The sequence below is a fragment of the Athene noctua genome, chromosome 2 (genome assembly GCF_965140245.1).
Source record: "Athene noctua chromosome 2, bAthNoc1.hap1.1, whole genome shotgun sequence".
In the NCBI taxonomy this organism is placed as follows: Eukaryota; Metazoa; Chordata; class Aves; order Strigiformes; family Strigidae; genus Athene; species Athene noctua.
Window position 1 is genome coordinate 94152072 of NC_134038.1, and position 24847 is coordinate 94176918.

General features: G+C 41.8%; 2 protein-coding genes across 2 annotated transcripts in view; one reads left to right on the forward strand and one right to left on the reverse strand.

Moving 5' to 3' along the window:
• Window positions 1–1256: 1256 nt before the first annotated feature.
• Window positions 1257–4791, forward strand: PPP1R3G (protein phosphatase 1 regulatory subunit 3G). The gene has a single exon (XM_074899632.1). It carries the CDS (start codon window positions 1309–1311, stop codon window positions 2284–2286), a length of 978 nt encoding a protein of 325 aa, XP_074755733.1. The 5' UTR covers window positions 1257–1308; the 3' UTR covers window positions 2287–4791.
• A 127-nt stretch (window positions 4792–4918) lies between these two features.
• Window positions 4919–24847, reverse strand: part of LYRM4 (LYR motif containing 4) — a 107889-nt gene continuing 87960 nt past the window's right edge. The window contains exon 3 of the mRNA XM_074899633.1: window positions 4919–11032. Within this exon, the coding sequence (XP_074755734.1) occupies window positions 10970–11032 (63 nt within the window). The 3' untranslated portion in view covers window positions 4919–10969. The remainder of the gene's footprint in view (window positions 11033–24847) is intronic.

A 24847-nucleotide genomic window follows, 5' to 3' on the forward strand; every position in this document is an offset into this window, starting at 1 on the left:
GAATTAAGTTTGAAAAATTCTCAGATCTGGATCTTAACCATACTGATAAAAATACCTCGTGGTGAGGATGTTGTTTACTATACATCATGCTCAGAAGATAAAACTGAGGGGGATTCTGCTTCTCTATTTGTTTAAAAGGTAAAGCCTGTATTTTGTCTTTCCTTTTTTTGGTTTGTTTTTTTTTTTGTTGTTGTTTGTTTGTTTGTTTGTGTTTGTTTTTGGTTTTTGTTTTTAACTGGAAACTTTGAGGACAATCTGACCTTCAAAAAGGGTGCGTGTGAACACGTGTGTCCCTCCTGAGCCTTTGGATTTGATTTTCCAGAAATAAGAGTTCGGCTGGCACCGAGTGTGGGTGAAAAATGGTTATAAAGAGATTTGGTTACGAAAAACTAAAAAGCCTTTGGTGTTCCTTTTAGCTTTGGGGTTGTGTCCTCGAGCTTGGGTCTCAAGGCTTTTCTCTGCAGCGAGGATGGGTGGAAACCCATTTATTTAAACGTGAAATCTGGGGGGTGGGTGCGTGGGGTGGGGGTGGGTCTCACAAACTCTCACGGCTGCAGAAGATGGACCAGTGGTGACGGGCGCGGCCCCGGGGCAAGCCCCGGCGCTCCTCGGGCCCGGGCCGGGGGGGCGCCGGGGGGGGGGCTGCGGCTCAGCCCGGCGCCGAGGGGCCGCTCGGTTGCCCACCGCCGCCCCGGGGCCCGGCTGCCCCTCCGCGGTGATGCCGCGTGGTGCTGGGCCACGTCCTGCTGAGTCCCGGCCCCCCGGGCTGCTTCTTCGGGGTCACCTCCGACGGGCGGAAGCCTACATAGTGATGAAGCCGATGGTGATGGCGACTGATTCTAAGGATGGCGAAGCCTGCTCCCGCGGCCCCTGGCCCCGGTCTGGCTCCGCGGCGGGGCTCGGGGGAGGGGGGGGACACACGGACGGGACACACAGGCCGGTGGGCCCGGCGGGCGCGCCCGCCGTTTCTCCCCGTCTCTCCGCCAAAGCCCATAAAGCGGCGGGCGGCGTTGCTCGCAGCTGCCTCCTCCGCGCCGTGGTAACGGCGGCCCCCGGGCGGGAGGACGTGCGTGGCCGCCCGTCGCGGCCGCGGCTGTTTCCGTATTGCCCGTCCGGGAGGTCCCGCCCCCGCCCGCAGCGCCGCGGCCGCCCCAGCCCCAGCCCCAGCCCCGCGGGGAGGCTCCGGGCCCGGCGGGGGGGCGCGCCCCCCGCCCGGGGCCTGCGGCGGGGGCGCCGGATAAAGCGGTGCCGGCCCGTCCGCCTGCCGCCACAGGGGCGGCCGGGACGGGCCCAGCGGGGCGCCCGGCCATGGCGAGCCCCGCGCGCCCGCGGCAGGAGCTGGCGGCGGCGGCGGAGGAGCAGCAGCAGCAGCAGCAGCAGCAGCAGCAGCAGCAGCAGCAGCAGCAGCAGCAGCAGCAGCAGCGGAGGCTCCGCGGCGCGGCCCCGGCGGTGCCCCGCGACGCCAAGCGGGAGGCGGCGGCGGGGGAGCGGCTGCTGCTGCTGGAGCTGCGCCGCTGCGGGCGGCCGCCGTCCCCCGGCCCCGGCGAGCACCGGGAGGAGGGGGAGGAGGAGGAAGAGGAGGAGGAGGAGGAGGAGGAAGCGGCGACGGGCGAAGACTGTTGCAGCAAGTGCAAGAAGCGGGTGCAGTTCGCCGACTCGCTAGGGCTGAGCCTCGCCAGCGTCAAGCACTTCAGCGACGCCGAGGAGCCGCAGGTGCCGCCCGCCGCCCTGTCCCGCCTGCAGGGCCCGCCCGCCGAGGAGCGGGGCCCGCCGCCGCCCGCCGGGGACCCCCCGCCGCCCGCCCTGCGCCTGGTGCCCGACTTCCCCGACGGCGGGGAGCCCAGCGCCGAGCGGCTGCGGCGGCAGCGCGTCTGCCTGGAGCGGCTGGGCCGGCCCCCGGCGCCCACCGACGTGCGGGGCACGGTGCAAGTGCAGGGCTGCCCCGGCCCCAAGGAGGTGACGGTGCGCTACACCTTCAACGAGTGGCTCTCCTTCCTGGACGTGCCGGCCGTGCCGCTGCCCCCGGCCCCGGCGGCCGCCGGCGACCCGCCGGCCCAGCGCTACAGCTTCGCCCTCTGCGTCCCGCCGAGCCTGCGGGAGGGCTCGGCCCTCCACTTCGCCATCCGCTACCGCAGCCCGCAGGGCGAGTACTGGGACAACAACGGCGGCCGCAACTACACGCTGCGGTGCTGCGGCGGCTGCCCCGGGGGCGGCCCCCCCGCCCCGCCGCCGCCGCCGCCCCCCGCCGCCGCCAGCCAGCCGCCCCCCGCCGCCCCCCGCTACTGACGCCGCCCGGGCGCGGGGAGCCGTGGGGGAGCCGCGGGGGTCCCGGCCGGGCGGGGGGCGGCGGCCACAGCCCCGAGGCCCGACGCGGGAGGGCGGCAGCCGAGGCGCCCGTCGCGGGGACTCCCCGAAACCCGGTGGTTTTTAAGCGGGCGCCTCGGGTTTGTCAGCGAGGGCGTGGATGTGCGTAGGCTCGCATTGCTGTGGCTTGTGGAATCGATTTCCTTTTTTTTTCCTCTTTTTTTTTGTTTGGAGAGAACAAGGAGACTGAGTAGCGTGGGCTTTGCTTTTCCCCTCTTGAAGTGAATTTTTGAGGTCTTGATTTGGGCTTGACTTCACTTACCCGATTAGTCAGAGATGCACAGAGGACTTGTGTGAAAACTCGGCGGCGTGTTCGCTGCAGATTTAACTTAGGATCCCAGTTTTCCAGGTCTCGCATCCATTTCGAAGACAGTACTGCGACAGCAATGGTGTACTCTTGTCATTTTTTTAATTATTGTTTTAGTTCAATGGACTCCATAACAATACGACTCACTGTTGCGAGCACCTGTCAAACTCATGACAGGCTTGCCTGCCTGTCCCACCTTTGCTGTGCCTGTGGCGGCTCTGAACAACAGGCAGCCTGTTTCAGGGCTGGATCTGGGGCTAGACTGGGCTGCTCTGGTTTTTGTCATTCAGCACACTGATACCGCTCCCCGCCTTCTGTGTAGATCCTGTCTGGCTCATAGCAGCCAACAGGGACTTCTGCAAAAATGTTTTTCCTTAAAATAGACTGGTGACTTCTTCTCACACCGTTGACAAGTCTAAAACTGGGACAAAGGAAGAGTTAAAATATTTGCTGATGCTGGGTTTATCAGGAGAACTTTGGTAACACCTTTGAGTAATGCACTGTGAAGTAAAAGATGGTGTCTGTCTCGCACACAGTTCTGTATTTTCAGATTTGGGGAGCAGTGACTGCTTTGGATGACCTCGCTGAGGAGTGACGATGTGATACAGAGAGGGCGTCCTCAGTAATGAATGAAAACAAGTGCCTTAGTTCAGCTCTCCTTATGTTACATTTTGCACCACATTTCTCAAGTATTTATAATTTATTCAGCTTATTTTGCTACCTATTTTTCAGTATTTGTTTGTTGCTGGGAAAGGTGTTTGTTGTGCACATCGTTGGACTTTATAGCGCTGGACACCTGAAATGATTTCTGTAGTCTGCTCTCTTGCATTGCAAGCCTGGAGCTTGACTACTGCTGGTGTCCTGAGTCCTGAAATGAAGCAAAAAGTACCAATGAAAATGGGTTTGTAAGAATAAAAAAAGCTTTAAAAAAGTTAAAAAGCTTACCATTACAAATCTTTTTTCTGTATAGCAAAACATAACAGGATGCTTCTTAGTTTTGCACCCTGGTTGTGCCCCGTCCCTAACGCGTGCGGTGCAGAGGGGATGAAGCTGTCAGCGTGCCTCACGATAGCCAGGGGCGTTGCTGGCCATAAGCAGCGTTTAGGGCTAGAGTTGAAAATGGCTGTCGGCCGGCCGGAGCCACAAGGCAAATCGCCCTCTAAGTCCATGACAGCCCCCTGTGCTCTTGTAACGGGCACCTTGTGCAGAGCTGTGACGTGAGGAAGCTTAACTAGCACGGGTGGAAAAGAGGCAGGTTTCGGTTGAGTTTTGTTCTGGCTCTTCTGCAGCTTTGACTCGTTTTCTTCTGATACAGTATCTCAAAATTCATTGCCAGAACGCAGAAAATGTTCTGACGTGGACGTATGTTCTTCAGCAAGACCCTGGAAAATTATGTTCCTTTTCAAAACAGAGCATACTGTGAGTTTTCTCACGTTTTCATTTCCTCTGAAGATGTAAAACATCTTAAAGCCCACTATGAGCACCTTAGAAGAAGTTGCTTCTGTGTAAAATTCCCCATACTTGAACATAAGCCTTCAGATAACCTGCCTCTTGAGAGAGCTGGTACAGAATCAGAACTAGAAGCAGGGGGTTTACTGGGGAAAAGACGTGAAGCAGAGGGAGTTTCAGACTAATGTTCCTGCAGTTCTGACAACATGCACGCTACTTCTGAAACACAGCCTACCCTCCCTCCCCTCTAAAAAAACCATACATAAGCCACAGTGTGAGAGTGGGGCCAAATATAAAGAGGTGTTTAATGCCCTCAGAAACCATCTTGCTGTTAGGCTGGTACCAACTGCTTTGAAAACGTGCAGAGTAAAAGCTCTACGCACGCAAACAGAAGAAAGTTCTTACTGTTGTTTTCCAAGTTACACGTAACCTCTCGCCAAAAGCATGAAAGGTTTTAAAGGAGAATAGTGAACTCTACTAGTTCCCTACACAAGTTTGTTTTAAAGCTAGCATGCATTACAGGATTACATGGAATAATCTGGTGTGAATTAGCCTTTCTTCAGATAGCTATGTCAATGAAATAACGTGCTCTTAAACTGATACGTGATGCTAAGATTGGTTCTTCGTTTAAGTAAAATGTAGTGTTTGGGGCTTCTGGGGCCCATTCCTTATTCTGTGTTTATTAATTGCTTTAGAGAAGAAGGAAGATTTGCCAAAAAATGGGAGGGATCTCTCCTTAAATGGAATTGAAAGGAGTAGCTATATTCTGATGGCTGTGCCTGGGCAGTGCAGAGCTGGTACCTTGCAGAATCTCAGCTAGCTGTGCTTATTGATAGAGGGCTAGAAATGTCCCCTGGCACACTGTAAACTGTGGGCAATGGGTGTAAAACGTCGTCATCCAGAAAATATGACGTTTATGTGTTCTCTTCAGATGTGTGATCTCAAATTCAAAATGCAAGAAAGTATTTGCTGAGACTAAACAGTAAAAATCTTTTGAGTGCTTCAGAAAGTTGGTGCCAATCTAAAATCCTGCAAACTGTGTTAATTAAAGCACATTTTTGTGCTTTGATAACAGCTAAAGTGTTTTTATTATTATTACTTTTTGTGAAAAAAAAGGTAGAACCTCTCTCAGACGAGAATCGCTTACTCACTTTTTCATAGCCAGTACATTTTTGTACTGTTAAGATTTTATAGGAGCATAGATTTCCAAAGCAGGTTTCAAAGACTGCCTACACAGAGTTCTCTGTATTTTCATAGATGAGGTCATTGGGGGCTATAGAAATGCAAGGCCTTACCAAAGATTACATCGGGCAGCAGTGTAAAAATCAGAACCAGACCATGTGCGTACCGAATGCTAGCAAGCCGGCATCAGCAAAGCACACGGCTGCTGCTCGTGGTCATAGGTTGAGACACATGGTGTAATTGCAACTTTAAAAAAAAGTTTCAAAAAAGCATATTCAAAACGAAGTAGTTCTAATTCTATAAGATCAAAAGGCCCAATAGGGTAAAACGTTAAGGGAAGCACTCTTCTTGTTCAGCTGCATTACTGTTAATGTAGTATTTTATGAAGATTTGGAGCATAACTTTCAGAGGATGTGCTCATGAACACCCTGCCTCCCCTAACTTAAGGAATAAGAAATTACAGAGATTTGTTAGCACTGTCAGAAAAACTCCAGGTCCAAAGATTTTCATTTTATGCAGATTTCTGTGCCCATGGATTAAGGGCTTAGAGGAGAAATAGCTGCCAAATGGTTTTATAGGTGTATATAAAACCGAAAAGTTTAATATAGTTGAAACTCCATAGTGGGTAACTGTGAAGAACATCAAAGTTAAACCTTCCTTAAGCAATCTTTTGCTGCTTACACTTAAATTCAAATTTAAATGATTCAGAAAAGGACTGTGAAACTTAAATTCACTTTGGTGTCATGAAGAACTGCAAACTTGCATGCAAACTACTTCTGTTTTATTTAAAGCTGGGGCTTTCAGTTAGTGCTTGAAAAGCCTGGTTTCTGCTCCCATTGGCTTCCCTGGGATTTGGACCCAGCCCAAAGTCCTGCAGGAAGGTAGGGGAAATGATCTAGGTTTAATTGTCTATTCTGTTCAGAGGCTTCTGTTATGGGGTTAGGATAACATGGCACTGTGATGAATGTTCATCTGTCAGGAGTTCAAAATCTGCTGTCTATGCGTGGCAGTAATTAAATCACCTTAATTGTTTTTCACGCTTCTTTTTAAGAGAGAGAAGATTACTTGCCTTGGATTAGCATATTGCCAAAGACTGGTATAAATATTTATGGAGGGCACTCTTTCAGTAGAAAGCCTGTACATTCTTCACAGGTCTCCTTAGTTCTCTTACTCTGAACACAGAAGAGTAGTCATTTGAATGCACTACTCACCATCACTTCCCCCTCTTGTAAAGCTTCAGTAGATACTGGGCTTAACAGTAAAAAAGGTAAGTAGTGTAGAAGGAAGCATCTCTTGCAACACATTATTTCCTGTGTAAGCTGCAGAATCCTTTGAAGGTGCGTATGTCTGTGAAACAGGTTTGAGAGTTCTGAATTTTTTTCCTTTTACAGTTGTGAAAATACACAGCATTGGAAGAATTACTGGCTTCCCTCTCTCTTCTTTTCTGCTTCCACATTAAGGGTTCATGAACTACTCTTATACTCTAAAATACTGAAAAAAGAATGTCAGTTCTCAGTAAAAGAGCTACACACCTTCCTTCTTCTTTTTATAAAGGTCATTAAGCAAAACATTCCTAAGAGCATGAAATAATTATGCCTGTGTTAAGAACCGTGGAACAAAGCGATCAGTATACTACTGACTTGAATAATGCCAGGATTTCACTGTAGATCATTATGGAAAACTCAGGAAAACAGCCGGTGCACAGCTCTTTCATGGCTCTGTTTACGTGTACGTATGGTCCGTGCTGGTTATCTGGAGAGATGCATTTATGTTGCATTGCAGGAATTAAAAGTGGAGGGGCTAGTGCATCCCTAGAAAATTATTCTTCCTCCTGATGTTAAGAGGGTGGAAGTAATGCTTTTAGTGCCTTGAAACTTGGTGAAGTTTTATATAGCAATACCTTTCTAGAAATGTGAGTAGTAAGTTAAAATCCTTCTTGGCCGATTTCAACACTGTATCTGAAGTGTTCACCTGCTACTCTCTTGGACTGCTTTCCTCCAGCACAGCTCTGATATACCTGGGCATTTTGAAACTGAGCTTTCAGTTGCAGTAGAATCTCCTGAGAAGTTGTAACACAAAACAGAAATGCCTGTCCTTTAAACACTAATATTAAACAAATAACAAATTGTCCTTTTTTTTTTTTTTCTCTCAGAGCGCTGTTTTCCAAGTTCATACTGTCAAAGTTATGACAAGCTTCAGTCTATGTAAACATTCAAATTTTGATGCATACTGCTGAGGGGTTAATAGTTTGCTATAATTTTGAGATCAGGAACAGGCAAACATTTTTAATACAAAAGCAAGCTTGTTTTGCTAAGACACTGCAGCTTTATTAAAGATATTTATTGAGTTCCCTTCTATTCTAAGGAAAAAAGTTATACTCTTTATAATAGTGGACATTGTACATAAGTCATGGGATCATTCCTTTGTGTTTTAACTATTCCTGTTGTTTACACTGCGTTGACAAAATCCAACAAAGCTCCTGACAGCGTGCCAAGAGAGCGATTTAATGAGTATTGCAACGTAAACGGAACTGGTGAAGCACAGAAGGTGCAGCTGTAAGAGCACAGCAACTCCGAGGCTGGACCACAGCACCAGCTCTCCAGTTCGCTGCCTCCATCAGTGACGATGAGCATGTGCCTAGCCAAGAGTAAGAACAGGGCAAGTGGATATGAACATAATACTAAAGTCATCCCAGCCTACAACTGTTCTTTCTGCGCTGGACTTCCTAAGCCAGATGTGGTTTCTAAATATTTTCCTTCCGTAGTTTGTGAGATTTCAATGATAATGCAGTTGGTAATCTGTTTTCATAAAGAACCGGGTATGTTGTGCCAAAATTACTCGAAATGGACATTCGGTAAGGAAAAAATACTATTTCCAGGTATCTTCCAATCACATACAACTGACATGTGCATAACTAACACTAGTGGAGGGTGCACTTACATATGTGTTGGTAAGGAAAGGAAAGAAAACACACAGATCTGTCCAAAACAGAGAGGGAACAGACATCTAAAATGCAGCACTTGTGCTGGGTTTGAGTAGTAAATGCCAATACCTTTGGTAGGTTTGCACTTTTGTTAACAGGTTAGATAGCATTACACATTACACAGACTTTCAGTCCTTAGCAGCATCAGTTTTCTTAGGATACTTATAGTAAGTAATGTATAAATACTGTACGGTAAGCTGCTGGTTAATTTGGAATAAGAACTAATTTTTCCTTGACTAAGAAAGTGAGCTGTCTTAACCTCTGCACTATGGACTGGGGAGAGGGGGAAATTACAGAGCCTGATTTTTTTTTTTTTTGTATCGATGGGTCCTCTCTGTAGAATGTATCCTGAAGGTTAATACTGCTCCTTTGCAGGTATAAATAGCTAAAGGAGAGATAATCTGAGTGGTAACCTTGAGACAGAAAGTAGGAGCAGATGGCATGAATTAGGAGTGCAGTAGTGTTGTATCAACCACCAAAACTTAACAACAGAATTTTCAGGCATTAACGAGGAAGTTATCTCCTTCATACTTTCGAGAGAATTAGTAAGAAATTTCACATTCCCATGACTGCACACCTATATGACAGCATGTACCATCTACATCTGTATTCTTTTTGGAAACAATGATAGAGAACTTCACTGGAAAGGTATTAGTATTTTGGAAGAAACTGTTACATATTGCAAGGGCCTCTATTTGAGAACAGTCTTATAGTCTTTATTTTTTATAAGCATGGTGAAAACTTAGACGTAAATTGTAAAAACATTACTGATGGAATTATTCCTCTTTATAAATTAGGGCTACACTATTTATAAGGCTGTTTGTTTATTTTGTTCCCTAGCATACATTCTCAGATCCTGAAATGGTATGCAGTGCTTGTTCCAGTAATTAAGCTGTTTTAACAAGGATTTTGCATGTACTGTTTTAGGGACCCAAGTTCCTTAGAGTATAAAACTGGCAGCCCTTCCCAGCCTGTGTCCTTTGAAAGTGGAAGATGTGACATTTCTTTGAGTTCATTGGAAGCTTAAATAGTAATCAAACCTTTCCTTCCCTACACTTCCACCATTAAGTGCACTTAATTATCCAGTTGTGAATATGGAGGTTTAAAATACAGAATCTAATGTATTTTACCTATTAAAATAATTAAATTCAATTTTAATAAAATGTTCACTAAAAGCAATTTACATTGAAATACTTACGCACCTAATAAGAGGAGAATTATTACTGTATTTGCATTTTATTTGGAAGCAAGAATGAAGGCTACATTTGTAGTCTCAGGTAGTCACAGTATCTTATTCTGTACACTGTATTGTTTATGGAATGCATTATTATACATTTCAATCTAATGGTACCAAGTTACAAAATACACTTTAAATGGTTTGGTCTAAATTAGACACTTTGTCTATCCTCTGCTTTAATAATGTTATCACACAGCATGAACAACACAAAACAATGTAAGTTCTAAACAAAGATGAATTTTGGGATGAAAAAAAAATAAGGGGAGGTTTTTAAAGGCCACTGTATCAGGGAACTAAGATTTGAGATTCTGTTCTTATAAAACCCCACAACAATCCCCTGGAAAAAAAAAAAAAAAAAAAGGAAGCTTTTTTTCTGTATGGCACTAAAAAAGCTTTGCACCGCTTAATTCTTCTGCATATATCTAAGAGAAAACAAATTTGAGCACAGCAATGACTTGAATGGAACCTGATCGAAATTTTTGCTTGCTTTTTTTTTTTAACATACTCTCTTAAAAGTGTTGATTATTTTACAGATTTAATAATAATCAATAGAACACTATACTGAGGGTTCCACTTTTGCTAGGCAAAGCTTGCTGCCTGTTCATGACCTACAGTGCTAGTTATTGTAGTAGTTAGGTTCTTTTTCTCCTGCAAAATTCAGGAGCTTTGTGAAAAAGGGAAACTTTGCATAAAGTGATGTGGTGCTTTCTGCTAATAGCTGCAACTTAACAAATTTAGAAAAGAACTCAGTGGTGAAAATACATTTTAAAGCTCCCAAGCCTTGGTGATGCAATTCTTACATTTCCTTATTCTGATCTGTTGTTAAAGGGAGGATGAGACTGGTTATTAACTCTTGGAAACTCAAGAAAGAACTAGTGAAATTTTTATGTCACCTCCTGAAACGTCAGGGGATGCGCGTTAAAGAAACCACACAATGCAGCTTGTCTAGGAGATGAAAACTGTTCACCTCTGTTTTTAATCTTTAAAATTAACTATGTATTTAGTAATTTAATTCAGATGCAGCATATTTTTAAATGAAACAGGATCAATAAGAACTTAAGTCCCAGTATCTGGGTGAGGGTTTCTAAATCTAACACATCTTTTATGCTCAGTGAGAGACAAGGTCAGCAGCAGAATAATGTATCTGGTTACAGGTAGTTTAACGAAGTTTTATTGTCAAAGTAGGGCAGGAACTATTCCGTCACATGGGACATATAAGCACAAATTTTGAGATTACCTTATATGCTATTATAAATCACAACAATAGAATTCAGAACATGTGAACCATTAGAAAATACAACGTTGCTTGCCAAAAACTGAGTCTCTCAGGCATTTCTTCTGCTAAACAGAAAAGCTGACATGTGCAGTGAGTTTACGCATCTCTATGTGGCACTGTAGGATGCTGCAGATGGTCCAGTGTTGCTTCAGGATCCGAGTCTTCTCACAGCTATGTGTTTCCTGGATTCTCAATAACCAATTTCTGCGTGGAATACAGTTGGCTGATAGTAACCTGAAACCAAACCAAAGTGTCAGAAAGCTGAACCCAGAAAGTAAACAGGTTATAATTTCAGCTTCACAAGAGAGATTAAAAAAAAAAGCCCCAGAACTGAGTAGCCCACATACTAAGCTTTTTCATAATGACATCTTTCTGTAAGCATTTTTTTTTTTTGTAAATAATACCGTTACCAGCCTAAACCTTAAGAAAAATAACTGATACATAAAATATCTGCATATATAAAACTCTGAAATAATGACATTGAGGAATACTGTTCAAAGGCTCGTATTAGAAGTTAACATTAGAAATTACTACAGAGAAGCAAACAGGCTGTATATTTAGAAAAATGATAAGATGGATATAGTCAGCAGATACTTATTATGTTTTTTGGGTGGAAAGCCTAAATATAAATTGGATGGTATTGTATTGTTTTCCAGTTACTTTGGAACCCTAATTTAATTTGCCTTACAAATGGTGAAAAGAGTTACACAGTTTGTTCAGCAGTAACATTTTACATGTACTGGAACTGACCTCTTGTTCATGAGATGGTATTCATACCTCATATATTTGTGCTTTCTAGTGCAATGAGGAAATGAAAAAGGACCAAAATGCAGCACTGATGCTTTGATTCCTCTTGTTCTTTAGTACTTTCTAGTCTGCATCGTAACACTGATAAATTGTAGTCAGATGCACGCTTGGCTGCAGTCACACAAAGCTCTTCACAGTTCAGATGTGGAAGGAAGAAGTTTCATAAAAGTAGGGTAATGTAAGCAGGAGAAGACAACATTTACTTTAAAAGTATGAATTTCAGAGTCTAATTTTTAATATCTGTTATGCTCTTTCTTGTCCCTACTTTCTCCCCAAGGCCTGGGGACACAGTAGCTCTGTGTCCTTTTCACATTGAAAAAAGTTCATATATTTATTTATGGAATTAGGACAAAAAAGGCTAGATGCTTAACTACACTGAGCACAATATATTTAGTAGAATTTAATACTGCACAAACTAAGCCTGACAGCAAGCCAGGCTCTCAAAGTAGTAAAAAATTAGGGAAAATTTTTTTTCAGCATTTTTCCTTTACCATTTTTGAGGGGAAAAAATCCTGTCGGCTCTTAAATAAAAATTTCTCATCTATCATCATTTATATTTTAAATGTTAATAATATTGCCTTTTAGGAAACGAACTATTTGATCTTGATAAACAGCCTTGTGTGAAGCTTGTAACGCATTGATTTTAATCTTGAAATATTTATTACAAGAGACCATTTATGAGCCATTCTTAAAGAAGCAGAATTTATCCTTGCCAGCAAATATTCTCCTCTTTTGGCACTCTGAACTAAGTTAGTAACAGCACATAAACAACTCTGATTATTTTTGCAATTACTTATAAAGTCTGTTGCATACAGAATATTTAAAATAAAGGCTGTACACAACTGTAGCATGTGTTACCAAAGTACATTTTAAGCTGTCAACAAGTGTTACTTATCAAAGAGAACTCGCTGCTCTGGGTTACATGGCAGGCTATACACTTTAGTCGCTGCCTTACCACAAACCATGCTGTAGTACTTAATTTTTGTATACTGTGTTTTGGAGCTCAAAGAATCTTTAATCCTTTCCCACACAGTACAGCAAATTTAATGGGAGGCTCAGAGGGATTACAAAAATGCTGAAACCTGAATTGCATTTTTTTTTCTCCACCAACTGGGGAGATAGATGAGGCTGAGTACGTGACTTCTCAGTCAATCATATTCAGCTGGGGCAGACGGCTTTGTAGGAGAAAGGTATGAGCTGTTGTTTGCTGTCTCTGTGCCAACAGGTGATATCATCTACTGCTGTACTTCTTGACCCGAACGCAATAAAATCATAGATGTGGGTATTGAGCTGCTTCCTTGGTAAACCACAGGCGTGCACGCATTTCAGCAAGCGCACAGCCACCAGTGCTGTGCTGTCTGCCTTTGCTGGGCTGCTGCAGCTTGCCTGCTCTGGTGCCTCCCTTCCAGATGCTATGCCATGACATTTTAAGCTCAACTTTGAAACGTAAGGATTTTTTTTTTTTTAACCATTAGCCTTGAATTTCTAACATTATGATCAAGCCTTTCCCATGCACTTTAGACAAAACAAATAGACCTTCCGTTTATAGCTGCTGAAAAATTCACATCTGTAAACATCCACTGCCTCAGCAGAAGTACTGCACGTTACAGTCCTTAACCCTCTGAATCAAACCAGTGTTCCTACAACATCCTCACCGATGCTAAATCTAAAGAAAGTACTTAAACAGCAAGCATCACTGTGGATCATTCTCCCAAATGAAAGACTTAAGTGGCGATGTGTTGTGTTCTTTTTTCATCGTGTGTGTTTGTAGCTTGTACGCTGCATGGCATTTACTCTTCTGGTAGGTGGCTGGAAGCCAGTGCACAGGTCAGTGTCAGGGTATTTTCATCAATCACAGGAAGCTTTTGTGGAAAAAGGCTCTACCGTTTCCTCAGCAACTTTGTTACCCAGAATTTGATTTACCTCTGTAAGGTAACACATTGCAATTAAATTCTGCAGGAAAGAATGCACCATAAAGAACCACTTTGTCATCAGAAGAAGACAATAAATGAAATATAAAGTCTGCTTTTCAGATCTTACTGAATAATGTTTAAATTCTGCCTGCAAAACTAGGTACTTTAAAAATAAGTCTGACAAGTCCAACCCTCAAAACCTGGCAATTTGTCCCTTTTCAAAGATTTAGTACAAATCTATACAGTCAGCTTTTTCTTGTGAACTTGAAAAACTTAATCTTGCCTTCCATCTGAATCCTGGAGAAGACTTAGGGTTTCAGAATGGGATTTATCAGCAGATGTGAGTGAGACAACAAACGGGGAAAAAGAAACTACTGAGCAGTAAGCACTGGTCCATCCTGTAACCCACCATTCTCTGGTTATTAGGTATCTGTGTGTTCATATGGAAACACTATTTTTCCTTGCTTGTAGCTGGCAGCAGCAATCACGTGGAGAAGCCACTTGATGGAATATTTCACTGCTCTTGGGGAAAAAAGCAAGTAGGAGAGGTTTTCTCCAGATACCACAATATCTAAGATGTGTATGGGGAGGTGCAGTAACAATTAAATAGTAGAATCAAGTAAGAAGAATTAAAGAAGCAGAACTAAATATTGAATGAAAATCCAAATGTCCTAAAGACATTATAAGAACATGCTATCACCCTAAAAATTCAAGAATCCAGTCAAACTGACAGCTCTGAACTCTGTCCTTTCAAATGGTCTATGGCTGGCCAGCATGTGACTCTCAGGGACACATGTGGCTTCCAGACCAAGCCATCAGATAGATACAACTGCAATGGGACAGTGGTGACCTAGGAGGTAGCCTGCATCCTTGGGACTGCCCTCCTATCTGATACAGCCAGTGGAGTAGACCCTGCAGACCCACTGCCACTGCTTGCAAAATACTACTAGAAGATCTTCAGCTTTTGAAGGTATGTAGCGTGTCTTGTGGCTTTTATCTATATGAAGATTTTACTTGGCAGCTCAGAGTTGAGGTAGAAGTGACTGTTCCTGTTTCTACAGAGCTGAAAATAAGGTGACTGGGTGTTAAAACTTTTCTAATTTGCCTCAGTCATTTTCGTGTGCATGGCTCTCCTCTGAAGAGTATGATGGCATCTTTCCTTGACAGCTTGGTATATATTCGAAATGTTTGTCCACTTTAATAACTACCACATTTTTTCCTCCTTAGTTGTGTGGGCTCTGCAGTACAAAGGTGGCCAGGCATCTCTTTTTCTCAAGTGCTTTACAGAATTATAATTGCGTGGTGAATAACTTGTGAATTCAAACAAATTCTGTTGAGCCATGATGAAGATACCTTTTTCTCAGTGTCACAGTACTCCTCAATTATCTTCCTGCCAGACTTGACAGTCTCTGAACTACTAGCTACCTGCTTGGGTGAGGTCTCACTGACAAATTTCAATGTGAATGCACTAAAATTACTTAGGTAAGTAGCTAGGTGGCGGACCTGAGGAAGGGTGATGTCCAAAGGGAAATGGCAATGTGCAGCCGAAGCTTATACCCACATGGGTGGATCTGAAGAAAGATGTCTGCATCTTCAGTAAACAAATATAAACAAAACAAAATGACAAGAAATCTGGCTCGTAGTATCTCTTAGCAGGACGGACACACAAGAAGGAAAGACAACAATTTAGGTCTCAGCTCTTGGAGGAATCTTAGCACCTTGCACAGCTGATGATGTATCTTGATGGAGTTCCCCAGCACATAGAAACATCCTTTCCGTAATCGCAGTCAGGGTACACTGTTATGTAAATCAATGCAATATGATTACAGACCCTCATAACGGTACTTTTACCATCACTTTCTAAGTGAAATCAGTATCAAGAGTCATACAGAGGAGTTTCCCTTCTCTGTCCCTTCTATGTCTCACCCCATCTTTAACACAAATTACAAAATTAGCAAACACTGTTTGCTTGTTTAATAACTCCTCTCATTTAAATATAGTTTCTGAAGTAATCTTTAGGGAAAAATTGTCTGCCCTCAAAGGCAAATCAACGCCCGGGGGTTTTTCATGCTACTGTTTATTTTTTGACAGCAGACAAAAGCAGGAGCAGCCTAACAGCAGATGTGCAACACTCTTAATCTACCTAGAATGGTCTTGGTAAATACAAGGCCTGAACAGGTAAAAGTGACCACAGCATGCAGAAGTAAAAAATGTTTCTTGTTTTTCTTAAGATGATAACTAAAGTTGATGCACTACAGATAGTCTTGGACATTAAACACATTTACATATAAAAGAAATATATATAAGTTGTTATATATATACACAGATAAATAAATATAAAAATATATTAAAACCCAATCTCTATATAAATATAGACATCTTTTTTTTTTGCATATCTGCTTGCGGGGAAGAAATGGTTACCTCATAACAGCCAGGGATCACATATAAATATATGCATTTTCATAGTTTTTATTATGGAGAAAAAGGAAAAAAAGTCCTGTTTATTAATATACCTATACCATATACACACATATAGATGTATTTTAAATCAGACTGGCTTGTCCTGTTGCACCTGAAAAGCTGACAGGTGTACCTCACAGGCACACTGCTGAATCTTAACTAGGAAAAAAAATTCCCGATGATACTGAAGTCATATCACATATAGTGCTGTTAATCTTGGCCTCTAGCACCATATGAAGAAGTTGCCCATTTCTATTTTCTTGCGCTATGATAATAAAATGCAGATTAAGTGAATGCTGACAAGAACAGAAATAACAGAAATGTACAAGAATAATAATTACTTCTAAGAGCTGGCAACAGTGCTGTAAGTTGTTTACCTACTATCTTTCTGGTTGGATGATGCTAACCAATTTGCAATCCTATTGCAAACGTGAAGTGGTTATTGTTTTTAAGAAGCATTATCTTTCTTCTCCATGCCCAAAGTCAGATATGTCATACACAGCACACTTTATCATAAACATTTTTCATATTAACCAAAGCCAGTTTAATGTTTTTTAAATTACTATGGACAGCAATTTTTGAAATGATTGTGTATTGCAATAATAAACACATCGATGTGTTTTTTATAAAAACTCAAAAGGAACCAAAAATTCATCAATAGCTTCAGTGCTTTGCCAAATCTTTGTGTTGGTATTAAATGCAGTAGCAGCAGCCTTATTTATTTTTGCTTAGGAAACAATGTTGAAAAACTATATTTGGCTCCTTAAATACATAGGTTGTTTCAGTTCTCCAGAGCTGGAATCAATATGGAAAAAAAGTATGATTTTGGAGACGCTTCCCTTATTTTCAGTGACTCCATTTGCCTACAAAGGAATGGGGAAGGAAGTGAAGGAAAGCACAGAGCTGAGAAGTTAGAACTATTGTGTATTTTACTTCTGCCTGTGTTCAGCAAATGCCATTTTCTTTTTTTCCTTTGTGCCAAAACATCCTCTACAGCTGCTGCTACATGAAGCTTTTGAAAAGGCAGGAAAAATTAATTTATAGCTACCATTTGTCTGGCTTTCACTAAGTAGGAAGGTGCGAAGTAAAGTAAATCAGCTAATAGGCAAAAATCTATCTGAATGTTATTTCTCTTAATAATGATAAATTATGCAATTTTGTTAGCACCATATGCACTGTATCTTGGTACACCTTTATTCAGCCTATCAGAAGGAGGATGACATATTAATTAATGCTCTTATTAATTTATTCTGTGGGTCTCTGAAGAGATACTCTTCAGTGAAAAGAGCAGAAAATAATTTAATCCAGCAATGATTAACACATAAAATACTGTAAGCATATACAATCATGTGTATTTGTATATGATGATCTACTACAGCAAGTGATTCTTCTTTTTAAATGCTGATTATTTCTTAGTTAAGAGAGCCTCTTTTTTTTTTTTTTTTTAATTACACAAACATGCTACTGTCCTTACAGACAACATGGGCATGACAGACGTGGCCTTTGCTCCAAATAGCTACACACTTGATATAGCTTGAAATAACAAGTAAGAGCCCTCAACAGATAAAGAAAAACATTGGAAAGCCAAACGGACAAGATCATGTGATCCTTCAGTAAAGACACTGTTTCACCTCCATCATTTCCTGCAAGCCTCTCGGCCTACAGAAAAAAGAAGCATGACAAGGAAAATACCTTCTTACAAAGTACACAGGGCCCAACAGCAGATGTCACGGGCAGCAGCCTGATGCAAAGGAGAAGCAGAGACATCAGACAGTGGGTCAGAGGAAAGCAAGCAGTGAATGATTTTGCACTTAAACAGCCAGGTGAAGGTTTGATAGAACACACATTTGAGGAAGATGCAGATCTGCAGAGGTAACACTCTGACCCGGTGTGATCTTTGCATGCTTTCAGCATTCTGGCAATCTCCAGGCTCCCATCTCTTCTCTCTTCCCACTTGTTACTGCTAACGTATTTCAGCATCTTGTCATTTCTCTCTTGTTTACATATAAAACCTCTATCTCCACAGAGCAGCTCAAACTCTTTGGAAAGCCAAACACAGACGAAGCAGATCTTCCAAAGAGCCAGTCCCGTGTGTGTGTGTGAAGGGGAACAACTTAATATAGGCTGATCTCCTCTCAACATAGCATGCAGAAGAGAAAAATCACTCAGTTAAGATGCTGAGTGTGGCAAGGAAAGGAATACAAAACATTAGTACTTGAAAATACAGAGACAAAGACCTGGATAACATTGTGCTGAGTGTGGTATAACAGGTACTCTAGTAATGCTGAGACATTTGGTATGTAAATGCCCAAACCATTCACAGAGGACCCTATGTTTTGTAGCAACTACATAAGCAGAATTCATCAAAGCCAGTGGGAGTGCCTGCCTTACTTTTGTCAGTAGTATAATACAACAGCCACCGTCACAAAACACACATTCTGCACTACGTCCAGGAAAATACTGTAATGTTTGTGTATCGCAGATAAACTAACTCCACAATACATACAAAGACTAAATTGTCATTATAAAAGGAAAATATTTCATTCTTCAGTTTCCTCCTGGATCATTAATTGTGAGAGACTTTTGGAATGAAACACTGAAGAAAATTTAGTCCTTACAGAAAGGTATAAACAAATGATAAATATGTTTACTGAGAAGTGTGATAAGGTAATTTTGCAGCCCTAATAGGCTTTCATACTGTGAACTACTGTAGAACTAAAATGAGCTACCACTTTATGCTCAACAGCAGTCATAATTTAAAGATCACCTGTTACGACATTTGTATTTGAAGCCAGATGCTAGAAATGCAATGTACTGAAAGAATCAACTTTAGCCTTACTTCTCATGGAAACTGGGGAATGTGGCTGCTAGAAAGAACTCAAAATGGTTACAAAAGGATGTGTATGACATGTTTGTAGGTTAATGTTTTTCAGAAAATTAGTTATCCACCTGTGTGCCCCACCCCTCACTCTTTTTTTAATATGGCACGTCACCTTCTACATTTATCCTCCCTCCTAGTTCCAGAAAATGTCTACAAGATTTCTGATTTTGTCCTGAACTATGGAATTTACAGAAAGTTCCAGAGACAGTGAATGGCACATATACTTTCTGTCTTTTTGACTAAGATTTGCCTGTCTAAATGATGATTGTCTAAAGCCTTGAAAAGCTTGCAGGCTTTATTTTCATCATATTTTTAAGTGAATGATTCATAAAGTAGGTGCAAGGTATCAACGTACATGCATTGGGAAAGGCTGATCTTCAGGAGCTATGACATCTTGAGGCGGTACCAAGGTACTAAGGACTGAAAAGCAAGACTGGCTGGCTGTAGTTCTGAGAAAACGCATCTGAGGGTCTGTGTACAAGAAACATGCCAGAGAAGATGTCAGATCTCACCCAAATCAAAAGTAGTTCAGGAGTATGCAAGCCCAATGTGGTGAGAACAGCTGAAGTCAATGATTCTTCAATGAAGAAAATGCTGTCAGTGCAGTGGCACAAGACAATGCAGATTGCTCTAGAAAATGTGTTTGGTTTGGCAGCATAGAAAACCTCAGTCACCTGCTGCCTTTGAAGCCAGTAGCTATTCTGATCCCAGCTGGGCCTGCGCTTGCTTCCATTCTAAGTTCATACCTGTAGTATCTTACACGGCACAACAGTCACTCATGCACATTCACTACACTTCCCCTTTGATTTTTCTAAATGAGACGTTTTCACAGTATCTGCAGTATGAAAGCATGTGACTGCATGTACACCTGCAGTAATAACTCCATGAGACAAATGATAAGTACACAACATGTATTATGCTTGAGGACTTCCCAGTGGGAGCTGAGGGGATACCTCTCCTTGCAGGATCCTGCCCAATATTTTACAGACCGTATATACACATATCAGAAGTATAGGAAGATGTAATTAATCCCAGAGCTCAGATCTTAGATTACCTGCTTAAACAAAAGAATTAACTGTAACTAGTAGGAAAACTGCAGCAATTAAGACAGGTTGACACAATCACCTACAACAGAAAGATGCACCAAATAAGGAAAATATTTTTCCTTTCAGTCAGAACATACTTGTGTACATCTGGTAAGGCAATACAGTATTTAACTAAATAAACATGGATTTGTGTTTTTATTTATTCTGAATCTTATCCAAAGCACCAAACATACAGGGGAAAAGTTCAGGTGACTCAGAACTGTATTACTGTTTAATCTACCAATTTAAATTTTCTGTTTGGTTAATGGCCTTTGAGCCACAAGAATATTTAAAAAAAATGCATTTTTATCTGCTACTAAAGTTGTATTTTGGGAGGTGAAAGACACAGTGAGTGAATTTCTACATGAATGGGTGTTAGCCACAGATTAATTATTCAGTGGTGATACATGTGCTTCAAGACTCCAGACTGTCCTTACCAAGATTCCTAGTGCTGGTTACAGGATGGCATAAGGTATGTCACATTTCGTAAAACTGCCAGGTGCTTTAATATAATTTTAAACTAACAAGGCCTTTCAGGGTTTTATAAAAAAGTCAGTCAATCCTCTAACATATACACTTTTTTCTAGACATAAGATACAGAGAAACTCCTATTTTCCTGTCCTTCAAGAAGTCTAAACCAAAGGATTAAGCTTAATTTTATGAGGAACAATTTACTTTAAAGTTCCAATATGTCTCCTTCTCTGCTCTGATGTTACCTTACACAGACCTCAGATGTGATTTCAAGCTGAGCTTTTCTCTGTGCACATTCAAATTACAAAATTAAATTTGAAAGAGAAGAAATAACTAACTGGATTTATCTTTAGCAAATATACCTGTATTTCCATAGATAAATTTTGTATTGGATATTTTTGAATTAATCTGTATCTTCACCCAGAAAGGAGCATCCCATCTACGTAAATACCTTCATGTTAAGTCCCTACTACAGAATTTAACTTATCTGTAAGTGTATAAGGAAAGAACTAAGTTTTTATTTTTCTGCATTACCGAGACTTCCTTTTTTGGCAAAATTCTAACAGATTACTAAACTACAGTCATCTGTTCCTGACAGAATCAAAAAGATAATTTCCTTGTTTATTTGACTTTTGCTGATGGAGAATATCCAAGAATTTCTTTTTTCTTGCTCAGCCATCATTCTCAGTTTAGTATCTCCAAATCCCACACCTGAAAATGACCCATACTTCAGGAAGCTTTTTTCTTCCCCCCCTCAAAGAGTTCCAGTGAAAACCCTACAGAGCACACAACATCCTTGTTCTCACACCGTCAGGGTGTCCCTTTAATTCTTGGGAATCAAAGGCATCAGCATTTGGAATTTCAGCTGGAAAAAAGCATGGCCTGGACGGTCTACACTCTTCAAAAACCTGAGTAGGAAGCAGATAAGAAAGGACATTGATGTTTTAGGACTGAGGATGGATTTGTTGGAATTTCAGTCAAGGTTTGTGACTATGAGTCGTCACTTGTCCACTGTAGCATGGAAAGCCTGAGATCAGTTGGTTCAGCTCAGTTCCCAAAGCAACACCCCAGTCAAAAACTGTGACTATGTTATTAAGCAGTGTCCACAGAGCCATAAAACTGCAAACACAGTGAACCACTCTGTCCCTCTTGAAGATAATCCAGGTGAAGGTGGGTGGACTTCTGTCTTCCTACAGCCTCTCCCCAGGGCAGGGATTGCTACCCCTGCTTCTCAGCATGGAGGCAAACATTGCTTGCAACACCACACTGAAAGGAATCTAAGTCCTTGTGCTTGAACCTGCCCAAGTTTAGGCCAGTGTTCTGCCATCAAACTGCTCTCCAGCCAGCGAGCTCATGCTCAGGCGGTTCCATACGCAAATGAGTGTTTTTCCCAGTCCTCCTCAGCCCAGCCCTTTTTACAAATGCTAAAAAGAATTAACGAGGGAGAAAATAATTATTTGCAAACCCTCCAGCTTTTGAGCAAGAGATATCTGTGTTTGTGTGGATATAGGGTATAGTTTACATTAATTTGTTTAATTGGAATAAACTATAGCAGCACTTTTTTCTTTTTTTTTGGCAGAGATAAATGATTGGGTTTAGCACAGCTGGGAAGAGCTAATTCTGTACAAAGAGTTCTTTCCAGTAGTGTGGGTGGCAAAACACTTTCAGCAACTGGCTTAATTAGTTCTTCCTCCTTTGCAATAGCACAGGACAGTTCACAGAAGGAAAAAAAAAAAAAAAAGATTGTAACAGAAGATGTGGTATATAATAATCCTGTTTGCTCTTCTGGTTTTGCCAATTCTCCCTTATTTAATGTCACACTAAATGGCGGCTTGCCCTGGCATTTCCCAGCACAGATAACGATTAGGAGTGAGAGGCTAGCACTTACTCCAAATATAGGCAGGGAGCAACCTCTGTTCCTTTGCACAGGATTGAGTAGAGCATTCCTCAAATTAAACACCCCAGCCAAATCCAAACAGTACAGCAATGGGATCACCACACAGGGCTTTTCCCTCAGCAGACCTACCATACGGTTTGTGGGTGGCTTGTTTAGCAAGGACTGGGAAGCCCAAGCTGCTAATGAGACCCTCTCTCCAGTGCAACCTCTCTGACACGGATCATTTATATGACAAAAAACAACACGGGTGCCAAGTACAATCATTTCAGCTTCACTGCTCCCAGTGTACAGCATGCCAACTGCAGTGTAACAACCCACTGACACAAACGAGCACTAACTTTAATGCACAGACACCTTCCTTCCCATATGAGCTGGCCAAAAGCACTCAGGCTCTTCCACCAGCACACCCATGGACGTGCAAATGCTTCGCAGCTGCCAGCAAGACACAGCATTTTATGCCAGCAAGCCCATAAAAACTGGGCTTGCAAGATCCACTTGACCTTCTGAATGTTAGTCACACAGAGGGTGAAAGGCCAGGAAGGGTGCAGATGTTTGCATTTACCTTCATTATAGGCTATTTAGGAAACAGCTGGAAACTTTTTCTAGCTGTTTTGTTTTGAATAATGACTCTGGAGCTGTACTTAAGCAAGTCACATATCTATTTAAAAAACATCCCAAAGTGTTACAAGCCATTACCAGTGTTCCTCTTTCTCCTAACAAGGCTTAAGAAAGGCAGGAATGAAAAACTTCTGTTAGAAGAACAACGTGCAGGGGAAAAACGAATTGAAACTGCAGGAGTATTTTATGAAGACAAACAAAATAACCACTTAATGAGGAAACTCTCCAGATACCTTCAAGAAATAGAGGCAGTGTAACTGCAAATAACAGTGTTCACCTGTATCTACAGGGTTTTTTTTGTTGTTGTTTTTGTTTTATTTTTTAAAATTATTTTTGTATTTGCCCATTCATTTCTTTGCCAGCAAGTGGAAGAGTGGAAAACAGGGGGTTACTCCTATAGATAATATTAGGCAGACTGATTAAAAATAAGAACTAAGCAAAACTTCTTATAACTGCCCACTGCTCATTTACTATGTGAGCAGCCTGATACTGAGAATAATATTTTCTAATATTATTAAAAATAATAATTCTGTTATTTCCTCTCCATAACAGTTGTTAGAAAGCCTATGGAATTTTGGTCCTTGGAGAATTGTTAATGAATCTTGGAAAGACTGTTTAAACTTATGTTGGGGGGAAAAAAAAAAGGAGCCAATTAAGGGGACTGTATTGAATCTAGGAATTTGTCAGTGAAGAGTCCTGGCAGAAATAATTTCTAAAACAACACTTCCCAGTTTTTGTGGCTCAACAGCTTACATATTTCTTCATTTTCTTTCCATTTATTTGCATAAAAACATTGAAACAAAAAGGGCAACTGACTATAGACAGAAAACAGTGAAGCTACTTGCACAAAAGCTACAATGAGGTATGTAAACAGAAAGCAGAGATTCCTCCGTTCTTTCAGTACTAATCATCTTAGAGTTACTTTTAACAAAAGGAAAACAAGATTAACTGGCAAGAGATTCAAGTGATTCTTTAATATATGTAATATATTATGTCATTTAACATACATATGCATCCAAAAAATATCTTGCTCACTCTATGCCAGCTTGTTTATTTTGCCATTTAAAAATACCGTACAAACATTACTTATCAGCCTGCATACAAAAGAAAACTCCCTTTTGGAAAAAAACACAGAAAAGTGAGCCAGTAGATGGCACTGTGGTGCTTCAAAAGTCATTCCAGAAAATTCCACTTAAAAACCATGCAAGCCTAAGTACTGCGTTTAACCACTTAGTGCTTAACCAATGCAATATTTTGCTCCTGCTCAGTGCTACATATGCACAACTGAATAAACAAAACCACATGATGTAGCTGCACCGTCATACTAGCCCTGAAACAAATCTTCTCTGCTCTGGTTCCCATATCCAATTAGCTCTGTATGCTAGATTTACAATCCCAGTCTTGAAGAGATGATCCTTATTTGATGACTAATGTCCCAGGAGCCATGGCCATCAAGGGGATACCAGAAAGGATGTGATTAGCTGAAAAATATTTCCTAACAAGTAATCATATACAAGATCTTAAAACCAATGCAGATTATTCCTTAAAAATAAATTTCTGGAGTATTTTATGAATATTCCCATTTTCTTTCAGTTAAACTGCTGATATGCCCTGAAGTGAGAAACTTTAACAAAATAGATGCAGGGCTCTCAGCAGGGTGGGCTCTCAGCAGGGTGGTCTCTCAGCAGGATAAGCTCTCAGCAGGGTGGGCTCTTGAGATAAGGGAGGGGCTGCAACTACTGAGTCCCAAGATAAGGAACAAGGATTCAAGGAATTCTAAATTGACATGCTGAAAAGACCTAACTGGGTGAAAAGTCACGAGAGGAAGAGGAGGCATCTTCAGTCATCATCCTGAAGACCCCCACCCAAGACCACCAGGAACCACTGCGCAGACGCAACGGGGAGGAACTCGGGGTG

Coding starts and splice junctions, on each gene's coding strand:
- PPP1R3G (XM_074899632.1), top strand. CDS start 1,309: ATGGCGAGCCCCGCGCGCCCGCGGCAGGAGCTGGCGGCGGCGGCGGAG.